This window comes from Montipora foliosa, chromosome 4 (genome assembly GCF_036669935.1).
Source record: "Montipora foliosa isolate CH-2021 chromosome 4, ASM3666993v2, whole genome shotgun sequence".
In the NCBI taxonomy this organism is placed as follows: domain Eukaryota; kingdom Metazoa; phylum Cnidaria; class Anthozoa; order Scleractinia; family Acroporidae; genus Montipora; species Montipora foliosa.
In genome coordinates, this window is record NC_090872.1 from 36,106,666 (window position 1) to 36,120,344 (window position 13,679).

The 13,679-nt window shown below is 39.5% G+C and overlaps 1 protein-coding gene across 2 annotated transcripts in view; it reads left to right on the plus strand.

Moving 5' to 3' along the window:
* The window catches only part of LOC138000721 (protein phosphatase methylesterase 1-like), a 28,424-nt gene extending 16,027 nt beyond the window's left edge, over positions 1-12,397 (plus strand). Inside the window, exons 8-16 of one of the 2 annotated variants that reach the window (XM_068847345.1) lie at positions 4,355-4,445; positions 5,422-5,487; positions 5,774-5,915; positions 8,797-8,857; positions 10,290-10,355; positions 10,628-10,672; positions 11,476-11,540; positions 11,663-11,777; positions 12,292-12,397. In XM_068847345.1, coding sequence (XP_068703446.1) covers positions 4,355-4,445; positions 5,422-5,487; positions 5,774-5,915; positions 8,797-8,857; positions 10,290-10,355; positions 10,628-10,672; positions 11,476-11,540; positions 11,663-11,734 — 608 coding nt within the window. In that variant the 3' untranslated portion in view covers positions 11,735-11,777; positions 12,292-12,397. The remainder of the gene's footprint in view (positions 1-4,354; positions 4,446-5,421; positions 5,488-5,773; positions 5,916-8,796; positions 8,858-10,289; positions 10,356-10,627; positions 10,673-11,475; positions 11,541-11,662; positions 11,778-12,291) is intronic. The other variant, XM_068847344.1, reaches the window with a different exon arrangement.
* Positions 12,398-13,679: the final 1,282 nt, after the last annotated feature.

A 13,679-nucleotide genomic window follows, 5' to 3' on the forward strand; every position in this document is an offset into this window, starting at 1 on the left:
TACTAGTTAGATGAAGCAATCTTGGACTATTAGCAGATAGACAAGTATCCAACCAGAGAGTTTAAAAGCTTAAGGTAATAGATTTTTCAGGCACCAGAAATTTCATGGATGGCAATAAACTTGGGCTTGCATTGGAGATCCTTCAATAATTGGTGCATGTTCACCACACTGATTCTGCTTGATTTATCAAAAGCCTTCGACAGCATAAACCTTGATCGATTGCTTTACAACATCTCGGCGATGTGTTCGTCACCACCCTCATTACAGTGGTTTAAAAGCTATTTGTCCGGCCGCTCTCAAGTTGTTGGTATTGTCTCTACACTTTCAGACGCGCTACCAATCACCCGTGGGGCTCCTCAAGTTTTATCACCTTTACTCTTCTGCATTTATTTGAACCTCGACCTTTGCGCCTCAAGAATGCTGTCTGAAGTCGTACGTGGGCGACTCTAAGCTATTCCTGTCACCATGTCCTATTCCTAAAAGTCACCACTTGGTGTTGTCAGTGATAACCACCTCCTCATCAACCCAGACAAGACGAAATTTACTCTTTTCAGAACTAAGCAGATCATGATCAAACAGCACGCTAGCCCTACCATAGCATTCCTGGGCAAGAACGTGACTGCCTTATTTACAGCCAGGGACTTGGGTGTGATATTAGACTCTCACCTCACTTACGATAGCCATATTTCTCAGTTACTCTCATCCTGTTTAGCTTAGTTAGCCGTTACAAATCAGTCGAGTAAAGAAAAGCTTCACTAAGGAAGCACTTTTTAATAATGATCACGTCACTAGATCTTAGTGAGATGTTTTATTGTTCCACAGTGTGGTCGGATACATCTGCCTCTAATGTCAAGAAACGTCAATAGATATAATCGCTGGGTCTAGGAAATTTGACCATGTTCTTTTGAATGAACTTAACTGTTTCCCTTTCAAACAGCAGTTACATCATAAAGACTCTATTATGAGTTACATATGCGCCAATGACCCTGCACCCAGGTACCCCTGCTCTAATCTTATGCCTAGAACAAGTATCCACAACAGACTAACGCGCAACCAAACAGCTTAGAAATCCCTTTTTTTTTAACTGCTTCTGGGCAACAATCTTTCGCCTACAGGGCAGTGTGATCTTAAACAACTTAGATGTCTACTAAAATGTATCAATTGCCACTCTAAAGCGCACAATGAAAGACTATTTAAGTCCTAGGGTATTAACTTGTAGAATTCTGTTGTTGTATTTTGTCACCATTTTTGTAGTGGACTTAACCAAAGTTTTTTCGTTTGTGAATAGTGATATAATAGCCTTTTTGAGGAGTATAAATTAAAGATGATGATGATTATTATTATTATTATTATTTATCATCGCAGTATAAACTTCTAAACGCTGATTTAAAATCCTAATGCATATGGTGCCAAAGCGTAACCTATGAACCAGTATCTACAGAAATGTTGATTCTTATTAGGAATAAACAAAACTAAAAACCTAAAAAAAAAATTGTAAAAAGTCGTATTCTAGCAAAATCTGTTGACCTAAAAACTATTAGGTGAAAAGTCGTATTCTAGCGAGATCTATTAAACTATTATTCATATCTCTTGGGTGTTCTATCTTGTTGCAACTTTAAGAGTTCCTGACCTGATACCACTGCCTAGGCATTTTAGGCTCGCCTCAGGACGGAGTCTCCACTACTGCCAAACAGCTGCTTGATATTAGATCTCCCTCGTTCTGCAGGCGAATACCATTGTGGCACCATGTCAACAAGCTCAGCCTTTCTCAACAGCTCAAAGAAGATGTTCTTTAAGGCAACGTTGTGACACGATAGGTATTTCGTTTGTGCCAGAGCACTACACCAGAGAGAATGTGGTTACTACATAGGTGACACATCACATCCGAGTCAGTTTCTCTCGATGGTAAACTTTCGTCGGCAGCATCGGTTGGTACAGCTCTTGCATGATCCAAGAGAAACATTCGTCTGCAGTCTCTTCGTTTTCCCATCTCTCAGTCATCAGATGCCCTTGCCAACCCTCTCCTCTCGTCTCTTCCAAGTCTTTTTCCTCCGCCGGAGCCTTCATCCACACCCCTAACCTCCTCACTGCAACTTCCGTGTTGGTTTTAACACACATGATCAATGGTTGGGGGTGAAATTCAGACGCGTATTTCCTAATATCTTTCACCATCGATCGTCGTCCCGTTTCTCCTGACCTCTCCTCAAATCTTCGTACCCCATCCATGGCTGGATCCTCATTAGTATATAATCTCACTGCAGCTTTCACCTGCGTTTGCTTTTACTCTCTTTCAGTGCTCTTTAGCCCACGCCCTCCAAGGTTCCTTGATAGATAAACCAGAGCTGTGGATCCGAGGGGGTGTTTGCCTCCGTTCTCAACTATCGCCTTCCTTGCTTCTCTATCTAGCCTCTTAAGCTCCGCTATTGGCCAACAGTGAGTGGACATCAGGTAGCTTACCACTGGCATCGCAAACGGATTTGATGCCGGCACCTTATTATAGTCAGAAAGCAGGCTAGTCCATATCAAAGATAGGCGCTGTAAGTATGCTTTACTTGAAATCTCGAGACTTAGCTCGTTGTCTTGCCTAGTGTGTTCCATAGCTCCAAGAAACTTGTATTGAGATCCATCAGACGAACTCTGAACTCTTGATAGGCTCATTCTCGCTGACTCCTCCATTCTCTGACTCTGCATTCAATATCCCTCTCCTCACATGAACCACTGAGCATTTGCTTTCGTTCCATTCAAGACCGATATCCTTCATCGCCACTCTCACTCTGTCTGACCCTCTTTAGCTTCTCCTTTGATGCAGCGAAGATCTTTAAGTCGTCTATATATAATAGATGACTAATCGCCTTGCCGATTTGCTTGGATAGTCTATAGGCCTCAGTCGCTTCAAGCATCCACAAAATAGGATTAATACACATTGTCAACAGTCTTGCACAGAGAGCATCTCCCTGTTGTAAGTCCCTTTGGAACTGTATGATATCAGAGCTCTCGTACGCAGATCCTTGTATTCCAACACCCACTCAGCTTTCCAGTCACTGACCCACCCAACAGGGTAGTCTATGCAGCGTACATATTTCTACTAACCAGCTGTGATCAACACTTTCATAGGCCTTTCGCACATCTACCCACGCCATACTAAGATTTCTCCTGCCACACTAACTGTCCTGACATACAGTTCTATCAATAATTAGTATCACCCAACTAGTGGACTAATGCAAATCCTGCATTTTGATTGGCTACGCTACTAGAGGACTATTAGTAATAGTCCTCGAGTAGCGAAAAGCTTGATGCTTTCTTTCGTTTTATTCCCAAATAAATATTACTTCAACTTGCATTTGCCAACTTTATTATTGCCTTTTCTGTCCGACTATTTGGGTGATACTAAAACAATTAGACCCTTCGCCCTCAAAGGCCACGGGTCAATAGCCCATTCGGCTAGCCCGCAAGGGCTACTGGTCTAATTGTTAAATAGATTATCGACAGCCCCACAGCAGCCCTGTTTAGCTCCCCTCTGATCTCTTTGCATCAATCCATATTCAACCAGATGCTCATCCATTGGTTCCGGTAAGCAAGAGGTAATTAATTTGTAGATGGTGTTTAGACACGTTATGGATCTATGGTTCTCACTGCTGAATTCTCCTGCCTTTGGTAACAAAGATGTCTTTTCCTGGGTAAACCATAGTGGGATCGCGCGATCACGCTGACCTATCTCCTCTTGACCAAAACCCCGCGGTGCTTATGAGCAAATCTATTATTTTAAAAGAAACATTGAGAAGGAATGCTTATTGAAATACAGCCTGAACCAGTGAAAAGTTACATTAAAAACAAAGCTGAAGGTATCTAAAGAAGACTGGCCCAAAATCAAGAGTATGATGCTTTCAAGTGACATTTCACATCCCCTCCACTTATGCAGATATCACCATTGCGAAACTAAATTCTTCCTTTGCATAAAGTGTAATAATTTTGAAATAATACTCAACTTGATCTTTAATTAAGGATGTTTTTGTGGTCTTGTCATTTGGAGGAAGAAGAAATCTTTGGATCACCAGAAATTAGTTAGCTAGTGATTTGTAACGTTATCTTTCAACACCAAAAAGATAACCTTTGTCCTCCGTGAAACTAGTGGCATGATATGTCAGTAAAGAGTGCTACCTTGTTAAAAGCGAAATAAAAGCCTGAAATTTCAGGCTTTGAACTGAATCAAATAACCCATGCTGTGTTACTGGTGGAGTGCTCTCGTCAATTTAATCATGAGCTGGTCACTTCGTGAGTTCATGACAAACCTGTAGAGGATGGATAAATACGAAAGCCAGATATTAATTACAAGCTTCTGTGTCTGTGTTGTTAGGTACCGCTATGGAAGCTCTCTCGTCAATGCAGTCATTTCTTAAGAGCAGACCTACTTCATTTCAATCTTTGGAGCAAGGTATAGAGTGGAGGTATAAATTGCAATTGCATGGCAATTCTTAACCTAAGTTAACGAATAAGCACTATTTCATATCTCTTTTTAAAAGCTATCTCAGGGAACAATGTGTTTAATTAAGAAGGTGAATAGTTTCATTTTCCTTAAAACTTAAACTAATTTCAAAAATGGATTAAGCCCAAGAATGGCATATCGCGATAGAATCATTATCTTCTGGTTTGAGCGGACGAACATTTCTAAAACCTGCGCATAAGTAATCCTCATATTCAGCAACTATGAATTTGACTTCGGCACGGGCTATCAGATTATCAGATACAAACAAACAGCCCTTCTCACCAGAAAATTAAATACCATGACGAGAATTCATAGCACTCTGACTTGCTTTGGTGTAGAGACCGAAAAGAAATCTCAAAGAGCCAGAGATTCTCAATCGGTGCCCAAATCGAAGATTATTTCTTCATCTATAGTGTTTTTAATGATAAAATCCCCTCATTTTTAATGTGGCCAGTATGGTGGTTCTGACATTAAATAACTGGCCCCAGTTGTTCGAAGGGTGGATAGCGCTATCCACTGGTTAAATCACTGTCCATTGGGTAACTCAATTGGTTTTGCTAGTGTTTATCCGCAAGATAGTAATTTATCCAGTGGATAGCGTTATCCACCTTTTGAACAACCGAGGCGTGATATTTTGTTTGCAGTCTGCACATAATCTGAACATAAAGGTAATCCTTGTTCCTAAGGGCGTAAATAAGCGAGATCTAAACTTACAGGTATTTACAGGGGCATGCAAGTGACCTGAACATTGCATGGTTGGCGGTTGACTGTCGAATAATTTAGGAATTTTAAAAATAATTTCCAGATGAAGGACTGCTAAGCACGGATAACTGTACTTATTCAAAGGAACACATTTCCAGTTATGGACTTTGCAAGATCTCGTGAGTTTTCATTATTTAGTATGTAACACACTGACACTGATTTTACTTTCGCTTTAGTGTAAGAAGCGGTCAAGTGCACAATGTGGAGTCTGCGAGAATTTCCATGGTTGGACAGTTAGTGAGGTGATCAGAATTGTTCATTTTCTTGACTTTAACATCATTGTTTCCATGATTGGTGACTGTTACAGGAGAAAAATACTGTATCTATTAGAAACAAAGTTTTCCCAAAAACAACAGATGATGTTTGCGTCAGAATAGAATTCATTCTGCGAGGATTTGTGTAGGAAACCCACACCAGGCTGACAAGCTACCTTGTATATTATAATTAGTAAATTCACCTTTAAAAACTGCCTTGAGTAAAACAAGTTTACTAAGCTTGCATATTTAATGAAACCATTGTCATTTTTAGATGTGAGGACAGCGATAAAAACGAAGCAGAAAGAGGTTTAACCACTCCTCCGCCAACAACAATATTCTGCGATACTATCAGAGAGGAAGCAGTGGAGGAAAGCCCTGGAACATCCCAGAGTAGTGAATCAACATCACAACAAGTAAAACCAATAAGAGTATTTTTGTATAGGATAAATTACCTAGGCCTCCTATTTAAAACAAAATGGATACTTCACAAGAAACGATAGTTATATTATATAATCATCTGGTAAATTAAATAAACAGCGTTTCAGTGTAAGACATAAATTTGGTAGTGTATCTCCGTGGGATCTGCCAAAATCTGTTTTTTTTTATGTACAGAATAATTGTTCCCTGTACAAGTGAAGTGGCCATGGTGGGAATGTTATTAGCTATTCAAACTGTCAGTCGTAATTGCAAATAATAGCTGACCATCTTTGAGAACATCTTTGGCGTAATGTAGATCCCCGCGCTGAAAGGTTGGTCTTTATAATTAAACCAAAACGTTACTGAAAGTTGAACTTTATCGTAGGCTACTCGTTATAGGTAATTGTGAACCAGAGCTCCCCCGCACCAGCTGTCAGTCGACTGTCTACCAACAAATGAATGAAGGGGTAGTTTCTAAAGAAACTGTGGTGCTGCGTCGGTGGGGAAGTAGTATACAAAAATTTGGTTTTATCAACGGAGTTGATAATGTAAATTGGCCACCGTACAGAGATTCTGAAAGCTGACGTTTCGAGCGTTAGCCCTTCGTCAGAGCGAATCGAGGGATTATGGGTTACGTTTAGTTTTTATAGTAGAGTAGGAGCTACGCTATTGGTGGTAACATGGCAACGTGAAAAATAGGAATATATTAGTTAAATGAAAAGCGTTCGTTAATACCGTGAGGATTAAGGGTGCCGATTTGAAAGATGAACTTTTGTTCCAGATTTTTGCGGCTTTCCGTGGTACCTAGATGTAGGGAAAGGCCGCAGATAGCCATGTGTTTTTTGGAGTGGTTAGGCAGATTAAAATGGCGAGCGACTGGCTTGGATGCATCCTTGTCATTCTTCTCAACATCGCGAAGGTGTTCGCGGAATCGGTCACCTAGTCGTCTACCTGTCTCACCAATGTATAATTTATTGCATAACGTGCAGGTTATGCAATAAATGACATTTGCGGAGGTACATGTGAAACGATCGGTGATCTTAACAGATCGTTTAGGTCCCGTTATCTTGCTAGTGTTAACAATGAAAAGACAAGTTTTGCATCGTGAGCGCGCGCATTTGAAAGTGCCGGGTTGCTCGTTAGTTTTGAGCGCGCTTCTAACTAAAAAGTTGCCTACGTTTTTGTCGCGTTTGAATGAAATAAGTGGAGGTTGCGAAAAGATTCTTCCAGTCTCGGGATCATTTTGGAGTAATTTAAAATTACTAAGAATGATGCTTTTGACTGCGTGATTATGAGGATGGAAAGTGAGGGTGAATGGAATTCTGTCATTCTTATCTTTTTGTGACGTTTGTAGTGATGACTGTCGATCAAATTGTTGGGCGCGATGATGGCCCGCTTTGACCACAGAGACAGGATAGCCACGTTTTTCGAAGAACTGGCACATCTCCTCTGATTTGCTGGAAAAATCGGAGTCGTCACTACATAGACGTCGAAGTCTAAGAAATTGAGAATAAGGGATGGAGTTCTTGACATGTGATGGATGTGACGATGAATACAACAAATAACTGTGTGAATCCGTAGGTTTGTAGTGCACACTAGTACATAGCACGTTGCCTCTAATAGAAACTTTGATATCTAGAAAAGCCAATGAAGTTTCCGAAATTTCCCAGGTATATTTAAGAGCCGGATGAAAAGAGTTGACGGAGGTTATAAATTTCAGAATCTCTGTACGGTGGCCAATTTACATTATCAACTCCGTTGATAAAACCAAATTTTTGTCTACCAACAAGTTGCTAACAGATTACCGACAGCATTTCGACAGCTTACTGACAATCTTTGCAAGCAAAAATGAAAATGCACCTGTTTTGATTGGCCCTACAATAATGCTTCATGGTATTTTCTTTCGTGACGATTTTCGTGACTGTTTTGAATCGCCCTGTCACGCACCTATCATGATAATCGGTTGACTGTCAACCGACCGACAGTTGGTGCGGAGGAGCTCTTGTTCACAATTATCCTCTTTATTATTTGCTGATAGTTTTTCTGCAAGTTAACTCTACGACCACGTTTTTGATCGCAAAAGCAAAATTTGGACAACATGACCGTAGTTTCTGTGTGCAGGGACACCAGTGATGTCGCTGTGACGTCATGGGCATATCCTCCAGTCTGAGTCCAGGCCTGAGTAATTCAAAGCACTCGTAACCTGAAATATGGTCATAATCATGGCAATCTATATTTTGACCAAGTGAATACATGTTTAGTGCTGATCAAAATGGTAACAGCTTAGCTCGGGAGACTTAATTTATGCTTGTCCTTTGTCATAAATTTGTCCTTAAGTGTACAACCTGATGTTGGTAAAGTTATCCCAGCCACAACCATTTGTCATTCCAGTGAGGTTCAGAAACCAGGGCCGCTTTCTATTCCAGCAGAAAATCTTGCGCTTCATTCTTTCATTTGTACTGGAGATCAGCTTCTACGTCTGCTTTTTTGAGTTTTGACATGAACACTTGTGAACAGAGTTAGCTTGGGGCTACCAACTAGAAATCGGGCATGCCTTTCACTCACCACATAATTTGATTGGGCTTTAAAAGAGGCATTTTAATTAAAGGAGCTGTTGTGCACTGCTCTTTAAGTGGGTAGGTTTCCTCGAAGAGCATTAATGTAAGAGCATATTTCTTTCTAAATGATTAGCTTTAAAACTAGCTCTAGATCTCTTGAAGTATTAGAAGCATGAACAAAAATGTTTGCTTTTGTTAATTGCTACAAAAGGTTGGAGTCCTAACTGGAAGAGCTTGCAGTAAGTCATTGTTTTTCGGTATGAGCAATTAAAACGAAAGGAACAAATTTTCATATTCGTGCCACTTTTCCCCCCCACAGCAGGTTAAAGAAAGGTTCACTTGGAGAATAGATTTGTCCAAGACGGATCGTTTTTGGGAAGGTAATTCAAAATGAAGATCTATAACTGCATTGTCTCAAGTCAGAAAAGTTGTCACTGTGTTGTTACTGGGGACTTTAAAAGATACACGGCTTGACGACGTCAACGAGAACGCAACCAGAAAATATCCTTTCGTGGGCTTTACAATTTCTTTACACCAATTTTATTGATTTTATTGTTATCGTCTCAATATTATTATTATTGTTATTGTGATTTTTACCACTTATTACTTCCTAGAAACCCGTTCTTCTTGCAGATTTCCCTGTGTATCATTGTTGCAACCATGTCATGTCGATTCTTTTGATGAACCAGTAATTCACAAAATGTTTCACGGTCTCGTCTGCCTTATGCTTATGAGCTCTTATGTGTTATTTGATACGTCTTTCACTGAAGCCAATCATCGCTGTAACGGTAAAGGAATTGCAAACAAAAACAATTATAAAGGCGCACAAGGCGTGCCATTCGACAGAGTCTTCAAGCACTCGCCTTTTTTGAGCCATGAACGGAATCCGGTAGTGAACATTTAAGGACGGTGCCTACTATTGTTGTTGCGCATACGTTCTGCGCATCTCGAGTTACTCGGATTTCCTGTCGGTGATGCTTACTAATACAGGGATATTTTTGTGCGGTTTAAAACTACCCGTAGCTAGTAGATCTTAGTAAGTACTCTTGGTATTCAAAAAGAAAATTGGGGGCAACCATGCATTTTTCTGAGATAATGAAGCTTCAATTTGAGAAAGAACGTCATACATTGCTTTGTATTTTAAAGCTTTTTACAAATATTATTCATGAATTATCTTTGAAAAATGCGTGGTTACCCCCAATTTTCTTTTTGGATTTCAATAACACTTGTTAAGATCTACATTTCCTGCATAATCACACACCGGGGCAAAAATATTGTTAATTAGTAGGCACCGTCCTTAACATGTCAGGACAGTAGTCTCTTCCACTAATCGTCTTCAATAATAAAAACAAATGCTTAGAAGTATAAACTGGTTAGTGTCAAGACAAGTTAAAAAGGAAAACAGCCCACTTCTGGTTGCCGTCTGCGTCTCAAGAACGCCGTGTGCTTGAGCTTCCTATATTCTAAAGTTTTACGAAAAATGTGAATTCGCAACTGCAACTGCGGAACTTCTGCGACTGGTTTGCATCCACTAGAAAAGTCTAACTTTGCATTATTTCACCCTTACCAGAAGAGAACTAATTATTATCACCCTAACATTGGCATTTTCGATAACGAGGAAAATAGAATCGCTAGTCTTTAGTCTAAGGATTACATTAAATATCTTGGCGTCATGATTGAAATTTCATATTGATGCTTTTGCCACCAAAATCAGTAAAATTGTGACAGTCGGCCTAACTGCAAATTTACGTCTTTCTGGCTTTTGGGCCGTCCAACATTCGTTACTTCACTCTCTTGTTCTTTAATTTATAGGATGGTTTAAAGACATGTCAAAATTGTTTCTGTCATGTCCTGTGCCGAAACTTCTCATCCTAGCAGGTAATGCCGCGTAAATAAAGAATGTATTCAAAATAGTTGGACGCGCGCTGTGCTTAGCAAGGGAAATACTGTTGGCCATTTGGGGAATTAATTATAAGATAATTCATGGATTGATCGAACGGTCGGCCATTGGTTTGTCCTCGGTGGGGTGATTGATTGATTGATTGCTTCATTGGTTCGTTGGTTGGCTGATTTATTTGTTGAGCAGGTAATTCCTATCATTTTCCTAGGACTCTTCAAAATATATATGTTCGTCTGAACTGTCGTTTTAGGTATTGACCGGCTAGACAGAGAACTCACTATAGGCCAAATGCAAGGTTAGTAGTGTTTGTAACAACCGTTGCCTCTTGCTCGCCAACTTCAACCTCGCTGAAAATTGCAGGCAAGCCGCTAAGGTTAGTGAGGTTCGGTGGAATAAGAGCGTGGATGCAAAACTTACAGTGGGCATGATCTTTCATATGAGTGGCGGACTCAGTGACCTGCTTGGTTCCACTTGAAACTTGCTTATTCCACATAAAGCGCGACCAAAAAAATAATAAATAATTCTCGCCCTAATAACTGAAGGAGGAGGTCCTTTGTATTTTCCCTTCCAACCTGAGTGGAAGGGTAGTCGTTTTTGTTTCAGGCGACGATCCTTAGATGCAAGCATGAGCAAACACACACGCAGCCGCATTTACTTGTTGCAGGAGCCCTTGACTAGGGGCTTATAACTTCATTGTATTTGTGGAATGCCATTTTTACAGACCGAATTATTTTTACATTGATTTTTCCGCGAAACCAGACCTTTGGAGCTTATCACAAAATACGCATGAACTTTTGAATGTGTTCGAATCTGTCTAGGGAAACCCCGACAAGTTATTGTTATTATTTTTAAGTTTCTGGGTAACATACATATTGAAAAGAATATAACTATTCCCAAAATATAAAATGTCCTTTGAGTTGGAACTCAATATATATTTTTTCGATTTTCATGTTGAAGTATTCGAAGTATTTCCAAAAATGTTCTTCTGTTTGGGGTGTACTAAAGTGTTGTCGTTGTAATCCCTTTCGATAGTGTATAATCATTCGCAGGTTCTGTAGCTTATTCTCACCCTCGACTTGTTTTTTGTTTTTTCTGAAGGTAAATTTCAGATGCAAGTCTTACCTCGTTGTGGCCACTGTGTTCACGAAGATGTCCCTGATAAGGTAATACCCAGAAACTACAACTCTTGTATATTTTTTATATATTCTATGAATCCATCTTTAGTTTGGTTAATCTGAGAGAAATACAGAAAAGACACCAAAACCCCACCTCTTCTTTGCTGCAGGTTGCCGAAGTCGTTGTCAGTTACCTTGTGCGACTAAAATTGGCAGAGGCAAAGGAGAACTTCCGAAGGTAAAACCAAGGATCTGGCCAAACTACGAAAAGCTGTTGCAAAACAGGTGTTGCCTAGTTAATCCGTCCGGGCAGCATGATACAGAAACAAGTGTTCTGCTACTAATTATCTTTCAGTGAATAATTGTAGAGTGACTAACACCTGAAATTTTAGCTTCTGCCATTTCGTTCAGCAATTCGATCAGTAGATCCATGGGGAAATTTTTGTACTCATCGCAATAATTAAAAATAAATTACTGTCTTAACCGAGGCCTCATCAGGGATATTTTAAATGCTGTAGACGTGAAATATTTGGAGGGGCTGTTGACACTTGACTGTTAAGGTGCCTGTCATTTACACCCTTTGATCTTTACATACTTAAACTCAGTAGCTGTTATTGACTTTATTGGAACATATTCCTTTGGGCTGGAATGAATAGCCATCGTGATTGTGAGGCAACGAGCTTTCGCTCTCTTAGCTACAAGTAGGTATTTTTTCTTAACTGGTTAAGTACCTCGCGAGGCAATTCTACCGAGCTCTTCTCTTTGCTCATCCCTCTGCATTGTGATTTTGTTTTTACAGGCCAATGCCAGCATGTTAATATTTTGTCGTGGCCTTGTGACAGGGACTGAACAAGAAGAAGAAGCATCATTTTTGTTATTTGTATAATAAAGAATGTAAATATACACTTATTTAGCAATATTTATTTCTTGTCCTGTGTCTATAAGTTACCAAGCCGAAGTTGATAAAGCATACAGCCCATAGCTCCCATGGAGAAGACCAAAGTGTTGCATAGTCAGAATGCTGTGCAGAAGTCATTAAGCCTTGTACTTCTCACTGGAGTGCTAAGACCAATTCCTGACAGAGCATACGTTAATATAATATCCACAAATATATCAAGTATTTCTCTAAATCACAATTGTTTTCGGGAAATTTTCGTAAACAATTTTAAGGAGGCTCAAAATAGTTTCAACACTTTCAATAGACCTACTATTTGGAACGATTCAATCCACCCAACTGTTTCACGAAACTGCAATATTATGGTACCATATGAAACACCAATAATTTGCTTAACAGGATGCACTCATTTGTGTGACGTAATAAGTCACCATGGCAACAAAACGGCCATGGAGAAATGCCCTATATTTTGTCTTGAACGCTTTTATCTCAAAAACAAACTCGGTGACCCCCAAATTTTGTTGCTGGAAAGTGATGAGCAGACAGACAAAACGTTTCGCAACGTTAACAAATACACTGAAGCTGGTTGTTAGCCACCTTCTCAACTGGAGAAAGTTAAGGGGGCTCTCAATCTGCTCCCGACAATTTTTGGCAAAAAGTTTTATCTCAGCCAATTATCAAGCTCCAGCTATAAAGAGGGGGTCACCGAGTTTATTTTTGAGATACTAGTAATAGCTATCGCCAAGTGCGAACGAAACAGTCAATATAATACATAGTTTGCAGATTACTATCAGAGTTCCAAAATACCCAACAGTAGTTGTAATTTTATTATTCGAAAGTACTGCAACTCAACTTATCCAGTTAACAATAATAGAAATTGTACACTTTGTATCTCCAACAACAATGTAGATATCAACGTGTTTTGCAATAATATAGAAAGTACTGCCGCAATTTTTGAACGGCCGTAATTTTAACAGGAATATACAATAATTAAGTTGAATGAAATCAGTTTCATGTAAAAAATCGCCAAAGCGTTTTCAGACTTTCCAGTGTGAAACACTCTCGCACATGAAAATTGTTTCATTTGTAGAATTTTTAGTTTGCAAGATACAGCCATGAATTCTAAGTCAAATTGATCGTTGAATTGTGTATTTTGCAGACAAGATATTTTCTTTGAAAATTAAAGTGCACCTGACCCCAAAAAATTTTTTTCGTTAAAATGAATCTTTGCACCTGTTCTTAAAGCATTGCGGCCATTTTTTCCTTTTTCTAACAAATCCTGCCATTTTATA